The sequence below is a fragment of the Akebia trifoliata genome, chromosome 1 (assembly GCF_017979445.1).
Source record: "Akebia trifoliata isolate Shusen 1 chromosome 1, ASM1797944v1, whole genome shotgun sequence".
Taxonomy (NCBI): domain Eukaryota; kingdom Viridiplantae; phylum Streptophyta; class Magnoliopsida; order Ranunculales; family Lardizabalaceae; genus Akebia; species Akebia trifoliata.
Window position 1 is genome coordinate 7686013 of NC_141375.1, and position 7863 is coordinate 7693875.

The 7863-nt window shown below is 35.7% G+C and overlaps 1 protein-coding gene across 4 annotated transcripts; it reads left to right on the forward strand.

Moving 5' to 3' along the window:
- The first annotated feature begins 3309 nt into the window (after positions 1-3309).
- LOC147410612 (protein arginine N-methyltransferase 1.1-like) lies at positions 3310-7406 on the forward strand. Of its 4 annotated transcripts, none has more exons than XR_015177116.1 (5): positions 3310-3685; positions 3800-3949; positions 5288-5464; positions 6980-7050; positions 7191-7406. XR_015177116.1 is itself a non-coding variant. In XM_086437510.1 (5 exons), exons 1-4 carry the CDS (start codon positions 3623-3625, stop codon positions 5304-5306), a joined length of 369 nt encoding a protein of 122 aa, XP_086293636.1. In that variant the 5' UTR covers positions 3310-3622; the 3' UTR covers positions 5307-5351; positions 7191-7406. The 4 variants fall into 4 exon arrangements, 2 of the variants coding, with proteins under 2 accessions (XP_086293636.1, XP_086293637.1); XR_015177117.1 differs by lacking the exon at positions 3800-3949 and adding an exon at positions 4607-4743 and having other exon boundaries at positions 5288-5351; XM_086437510.1 differs by lacking the exon at positions 6980-7050 and adding an exon at positions 4607-4743 and having other exon boundaries at positions 5288-5351.
- Positions 7407-7863: the final 457 nt, after the last annotated feature.

The following is a 7863-nucleotide window of genomic DNA, read 5'->3' on the forward strand; positions in this document are numbered from 1 at the left end:
TCCACCCCGAGTAGGTAGAGTAGAATTCCCAGAAAAGATTCATTACTCTTCCACCCCGAGTAGGTAAAGTAGAACTCCTAGAAAAATGGTTCATTACTCTTTCACCCTGAGTAGGTAGAGTAGGGTTCGTAGAAAAATAGTTCATTACTCTTTCACCTTGAGTAGGTAGAGTTGGACCCCCCAAAAAATAGTTCATTACTCTTTCACCCCGAGTAAGTAGAGTAAGACATTCAACTTTCGGTTAGACCTTATGTTCAGTTATGCTCAGTGTATGCTCATATTCTACTCAGTTTTACTCAATTTTTAATTCATAATTTCCTCAGGTTTTGCTCAGATTTTATTACGTATTTTTCATCAATAAGTTTGTTATCCTCTCAGCATGAATGCGTTGAATGGAGATGCGCATTTTCAAAATCATCACTACACACGTACTTGTAATGCATTTGCATCAGTCAAGGAGAATTTCCCAAAATTCTAGGATTTGACATTTTTAGTCAAATGAGAGCTTACCCTCAAGGATCTAGACATTTCGACAAATTGCCGAATCAGGCTGCAAAATGAGCTGTCACTGGCTTTGGCATTCGGATGTCGCACTATCTATCACAATAGATTGGCCATCTAGTTTGCTTCTACCCCCTGCCAAAGAGGGGCATCTATAGACACCCCATTTTTGCATTTGCCTAATTCGACAATTCGTCATCCGGTTACCGTGGATTCCTAATGATGATCGTAAAGAACTCGAAGGCTTGTGAGTACTATCCCTGATTCCCTTCGTTTCCACTCTTTTCATCTCCCCTACTCGTTACGACTCGACATAGAAATTCACGCACACTTAGGATCACCACACGTTACACCCGATTTAGCAAGCACGTACGCTTAGGTTCGCTACACAGTTTGATAACCTAGAGACCTCGCTACGCTAGGAAAATATGACTTTGAAACTTAGAAATAATCATGTTGAAACTGAAAGAAACCTCACGTTAAAATTTGTAAAAATCTGTAAAAATTGACAAAATGACGAAAATACCTTTCATGAATTTCGGACCTCCGAAAGACCTCGAAAGTACCTCCATTGCACTCAGAATATGATTTCGGGTCTAACGAGACCAAATCGACGAAAACAAAGAAATTTAGGAAAAATTATCAAAATGACCGAAATGCCCCTCAACCTTCAAATTCAACATAGAGATCCCGATCGTTAGGAAAATGTAATAAAAATTGAAATGCAGTTAAAAATCTAATCTAACTAAAAATTAAACTCAAACTAAAAAAAATTCAAGAAATCAAATTCAAACAATTAGACAATTAAAATTAAAATCAAATTCAAACAATTAAACAATTAAAATTAAAATCAAATAACAATTAAAATTAAAGTCAAATAACAATTAAACAATTAAAATTAAAATCAAACAACAATTAAAATTAAACAGTTAAAACTAAAATCAAGCAACAATTAAACATTTAAAAATTAAAATCAAACCGCCGATAAGATTAAAATAAAAAAAAGCAATCAAAAAATTAAAACCAATAAAAAAAATTCTAAATTCAATTGACCAAAATTCCAATTAACCAACCATTAAAATTAAATTCAAAAGCTAATCAATAAATTGAAAATTCAATTAACCCAATCCAAAATTGAATTAATACTTAAGCAATCACAACCCGGTGGCGGATTATTATGGTAACGCGAGTAGCGTGGGATTGCCCCACCACCATTCTCCCCAAAAAAGAAACAAGAAGCTAGAGAAATACGTGTCAAAAGAAACAAAAAAGGAGAAAGAAAATAAAAGGAATTAAAAAGAGAAAAAATTAGAAAGATTTTTGTATATAAAAGAAGAAGACGTCTTCTTCTTTAGGGGGCTGAACGGTTGCTTCCTTCACGACTTCTTTTTCTTCCAGCACGTCTTCTTTTCTAACGCCAAGGGGGCTGGGATTCTTGACGTCTTCTTCTTCCTTCTTCTCCTCTCTCGAATGCCAAGGAGGTTGGGACGTTTCCTCTCTCTCTCTGCACTCTTTGCCCTTTCTTTTCACTACAACATTTTTGACCTATAGCGGCGTTCTATAACAACGGCTCATTTTATCCGCCTCTATATATGTACTTGTTGCAGCGGATAATTATATCTGCCGCGATAGGTACCCACGCAAATGCTGTTCCTGTATATTCAATTCCTACAACAGCGGAACAGTATATCCGCCGCTATAAAACCAAATTTTCTTTTTAATAAATTTTTTTTAATTGAATATAACAGCGGATTGGAAAATCCGCTAGTAAAAAAATCAATTTTCTGTGTTATCAATTTATTTTAAATTGAATATAGCGGCAGATTGCTATATCCGCCACTATAAAATTAATTTTTTAAATATTTAGTGAAAAGTGATTATAACAGCGGATGAATTTTTCCCGCACAAAAAAACAATTTTTATTTTTTATTTTTTTAGTATAGAAAGTTATGTATTTTTTATTTTTTTAGCACATAAAGTATGGTATAGTTGTTGCAGTGGATAAATTTATCCACCGCTATAGGGACCCATCCATATCTCGATTTATTTTTAGTGTTGGTTTATAGCAGCGGATGATTATTTCAGCTGGAATATGGTATAATTTTTGCAGCGGATAAATTTATCTGTCGCTATAAGGACCCATCCATATCTCGATTTATTTATAACATTGATTTATAGTAGCGGATAATTATTTCTGCTGGAGTATGGTATAATTGTTGCAGCGGATAAATTTATCCGCCGGTATAGGACCCACCCATATCCCCCGATTCTCACTCAATTTATTTATAGCTATGATATACTTTTTGCCGCTGATAAATTTATCTGCCGCTATAGGCCCACTCATATCGCACAACACTCGATTTATATAAAGATGGTAGCGGAAAATAAAATCCGCCGGTAACGAATATTACACTTACGAAAAAAGAAATTTAATTAGCGAAAGAAGCCCGCGAAAATCTATTTCCCTCTTCCCCTCTCATTTTTCCTCTCATTTTCCTCCTCATTCCTTCTCTGTCACTCTCTCTTGTTCTCTTGTCTGTTGGGTCTTGTAAGATTACTTCGACAAACTGGATTGCCACTAAAGAAGGCGAAGGCTAGGCGAGAGACTGGGCCACCTTACTTCTTACTGCCATGGAAGACGCCGTAGGCTCCATAGACGGAACTATGTTTTAGGTATTAGGGAGGAGAAGAAGAACACATGTATGGAGATTCTTTCTGTCAGAGGTTCGAGGTCTGGGTAAGCGGTAGATGATAGATTCCCTGTTGCATTCAGCTTTCCTTTCAGATAGGAGGCAAATCCTTATTTTTTTCTCGCATCTGGTAAGCTCTCTCTCTCTCTCGCTCATGTGCGTTTCGATCTTTCAATTTTTTCAATTGGTACTCTACAACTCATCTGATTTAGGGTTTTATTTTTATGTTTTTTATTCGATTTACTTTTCCAACGACCTGATTCTACACGACGTTAGTCGTTTCCACCATTTCCAGAATGGTTCTTGCTCTTGTCAGGATTATTGGTGATTTCATTCCGGAGGTTTACAAATAGATTTGTTCTTGCGGGGTAGGTCTAATAAATGTGCAACTAACTTGAAAGTGAAGGAGTAGTGACAAACTCACATTCTTGATGGAACCTCTTGTTGACACTGTTAATCATAACCAAATCATCACAAAATCCCATTTACTTAAGGTGATGAAAAGGAACTCTGTTGTTCTTGTCTTTTAATTATTTTCCTACTGTGTTGTTCTAAACTTACTACTATACTTCTGATCTGTATGGATTGATTTGATTTCCTGTATTCAGAAGATGGACATCTCTAAGATGGCTTTTGGGTACGTTTCCCTTGTGTCACCCTTTAACCTCATGGCAGAACGCAGCCATTACATCCATGCCCTTGTTGCATACTTTGACATCTCATTTACAAAGTGTTGTAAATGGATGGCTTCTCTACAGGTTTCTTTCTTTCTTCTTTCTTTTTTTCCTTTCACCTTACAGTTTTACTTCCACTTAGGTGTCTAATTAACGTAATACTCTAATCTTTATTCATATATGGGAACAGCAATGTAAGCCTAACAGTTAGCAATTAGCATGGTTTTAATTAACAACATTGTTTATTAACTGTTCATAACTGCATTACAATGCTCGTGGGTCATACCACTTTATGCTCGGTAAATAATTCCCATAATATAACTGTTATTAGCACTTATTTCCACTTGGGTGAAACTAAGTGGTGGTCTAAATAGGCCAATGCTAAAGATGTATGGATCAGTTGTGGTTGATAGGGGTTGAGATGTCACTTGTAACCGAAGCTAGCAGTCTTACCTGAAAAGTGTTAAGACGCAACAATGAACTAGACATCTTGGATATATCACCATTTTATTGTGAGCTGCAAGAACCAAGCCATCTCTGGTCAAACTTTGAATACTAGATACGGAGGTCCCCAGCACTAATGTCAAATCATTTGATATCATAAGGGTTATGCAGACTCACCAGCCTTTTCAAGTGGTTGCTTGTTTAAATACATTTTTATTGTTTGCTAAACACATCTCCAAAACCTTAAGAAATTGTTTTTGCATTTTGTGTTTTTGTCTGATAATCTTTACGCTACAGGAAATGTTGAAAGATACAGTGAAGACTAAGACATATCAAAATTTTATTTACAAGAATAAAGTAGTTTTAGATGTGGGGGCTGGACTGGAATTTTGTCCCTCTTTTGTGCAAAGGCAGGGGCCAAGCATATTTATACGGTAGGTTATTTTATTTCCTTTATTTTGTTTAAAATATTTTACTGTTTTTTTTTTTTTTTGGAAACTGAGGTATCCAGGCCTCTTAGAGCACCCGTAATCCTTGGGGCATGTGCAGTCCCCTCCCCTCACACTCACCAGATAATTTTTGGGCTAAATCCCTGAGGGTGGCCACTTAGGGGAATTCGAACTCAAGACCTATACTTCCTAAGGTGTGGTCTTGGTCATCTCACCAACCCTTAGATGATTTCTTCTGCTGTCATTAGATGATTCTTTTCGTATGTGTGCCATTTAGAATTAATAGCAATACTATTATTTGGAGTGTAAGTTCTAAACTCTTTTTGGCTGATTTTTGCACTAACTTGTTAGTACTCGGCAGTTTCTATTGTCACTTTATCACTTACTAGCAATGGTGATGTCTCACTTCTTTTGTCATTTAATTAAAATAGTACCAGGATGTGAATGTACTTGTTTTTGGCTTATATATGGTTCAATTATTTTAACAATTTACTTCCTCACTTCCAGAATATGTGGATTTTTCCTGCAGGTGGATTGCTCCCAAATGACCGACATGGCAAAAGAAATTGTTGAGGCAAATGGATTTTCTAATGGTGATTATCATTCATTGAAATTTTGCAGCCATAGTTATCTTCTACCATGTTGTTTCATGTTTCTTGTTACAGAGGAAATAATTATAGTGGTACCCCTGCAAAATCTCATCTCTGTGAGTGCAATCTACTTGCTCATTTAACAAAGTCAATCTACCATTTACCGAAGAAAAAACTTAATCTCCATTACTTGATTTCTGAAATTTTGGAGGTGTTCATGTTTTTATGAGATGTCCAATGTGCCATTAGTCTCATTCTATCATATTTCTAAAGATTACTATCTATTTGGGCCGACAATATGTTGCCATGTTGTCCATTTAAAGTTAAATCCTCATTGTTCGTACCGAGGAACCATCAATGGGTTGGCTTAAGTGGTATTTTCCCAAAATGACATCTAACTATTTGTATGCAATAACACAAATTTTGAGATTGATTGAGAACTTACGATCTTCTTCCTCTATCTTTCTTCTTTGATGGTCCAAACCCCATCTCCCTTTCACTCGTTTCCTCATTTCGACCTAGGTGACCAATGATTGCATGCTGGCACAGGTGGAGGAAACAACTCAATGGTAAGACTTAAAGATTGCAAATTAATGTAGGACGGTGAAAACCAACCTAGAATGATAAATCAGAGATTAAGAATAATCTACTAAAGCAATTATGGTATAATTGTTTTAGACATGGGTAATATATTCGCCACGTGCTGATGTTGCAATTTGCCATGTGGCACTGTTGAAGCTACCACGTGTTCGTTACCAAAGCCGCCCCATGGCGTCTATCAAGAGAGCTAGTTACATCAGCAGCTTGACACCTCGAGCATGACGCCCCACACAAAGCATGACGCCCCACATCTGTCGCGAATATTCAATGATAAAGTTGTCATTGTTTCAGATTTTTCTTTTAGATTTTTGAAATTTTGGAGGGTTTTGTGCTTTTATTTAGTCTCTAGTTGTTAATACTGATGAATTTTTTAGTTATGCTTCAGTGATTTTTGAGTTGTTGTTGAGGGATTCAGTTTGTTGGTGATTATCACAAATTTATGGATTTTAGGGGGTTTAGAACAGCTATTAATGATTTTAGTAGGATTTTGGATACGAGATAGTTGAGAACTCCTACATTCTGAAACAAATAAAAGGAAATGGCAATTCAAATAGCAAAACAAGAAGAGACCAACACAGAGAAAACTAGAACAATCACCACGGAATGATACTATACTAAGTACCTAAATTCTCATTTATTTAAGAGAAAAATCGCATACATAGTAGTTGATCAATAGGATCATCAAATAAGATTGATTTATTTAATTTTAATCTAGTGTGTGTGTGTGTGCACTGTGTTTTTGACCTCATTCTCTGTTCTAGTTAACATGTATCCAGCAGGGCACTCTAGAAACTAATATAGTTTACCTGATTGCATCATAAGTTTTTCAATTCTCAAAATTAAGTTTTTAACTTGAAACAAAAATTGCTTGTCAAAACCATGACATATGACCTTGAGCTTTTCCCAAGCGTTTGTGAAGCTATGACTATTAAGATTTAAACTTTTCTAAATGATTAATCAGAATATTTAAAGCTAAGTACCAAGTTGGATGATCCTGTGAAGTATTAACTAGTGTTCTTTCTTATTTATAGTTTGGTGGATGCTTTTGAAGGGCAAATAAAATCTGCCATGGATAATTTAATTAGCAAGAAAATTAAAGAAGGTATTTTAAAGCTTAATCCGAAGTTGCAAGCTATTCCTAAAGAAATCGCAATAGAAGAGATTGCTTATTTGAATGTCACATTTGTTAATAGTGCAGACGATTATGGCCTCATTAGCTATTCTTTTATTTGCGATGGTCAGGTACTTCTTATGTGTGTCAAAAAAATCAGTAAAATTTGCTTTGGTGAAGGAATAAATGGTACAGACACAGCCGATATGGATATGAAGCAATGGATACAGAGAAACTGTGAAGATGACATGAAGAGATGGATGGAGAATTCCCCAACCGATCATCTCATTCAACTTCTTTCCAAAACTTCTCAATCTGACGAGTTATTTACCAATAAGGTATCTTGTCTTTCAATGGTATTCTTTATGAGAATGGCCACAGCTGCATTACCAAATTCCCTTGGTGCTTCTCTAGACCATACATAAAAGAAGTATTTACTGAATTACAATTACAGAAAATATTTAATATGTCTACATCTGTACCTAACAAGTGCTTAATTACTTATTGAGTGTTGAACTAAGAATGGAGTTGTGGGTATCATACTATAATCATGCTTAAGGACCTAGGGTTGTCGATCACCTCATGCTTTTAGAGTGTTGTGGGTATCATACTATAATCATGCAACCTCTCATAGAGTTGCCATGTGCAGTATGCACAATGCCTTGTGTGCTTGTAATGAATCCTGTTTCTCCAATCAATTGTTTAAATATTTTATTTTATTTCAGTCGGTGTGGTCTAATGCATTAGCACATTGGCAAGTGCTAAAAAGGCCTGAGTGTGTTGGTTAGTATCTTAATCCATTTG

Bases quoted from the DNA above. Each gene is read 5' to 3' on its own strand.
- LOC147410612 (XM_086437510.1), top strand. From the start codon at position 3,623: ATGGAACCTCTTGTTGACACTGTTAATCATAACCAAATCATCACAAAA. The intron at 3,686-3,799 runs GTGATGAAAAGG...TCCTGTATTCAG, and splicing joins CAAAATCCCATTTACTTAAG to AAGATGGACATCTCTAAGAT. The intron at 3,950-4,606 runs GTTTCTTTCTTT...TTTACGCTACAG, and splicing joins AATGGATGGCTTCTCTACAG to GAAATGTTGAAAGATACAGT.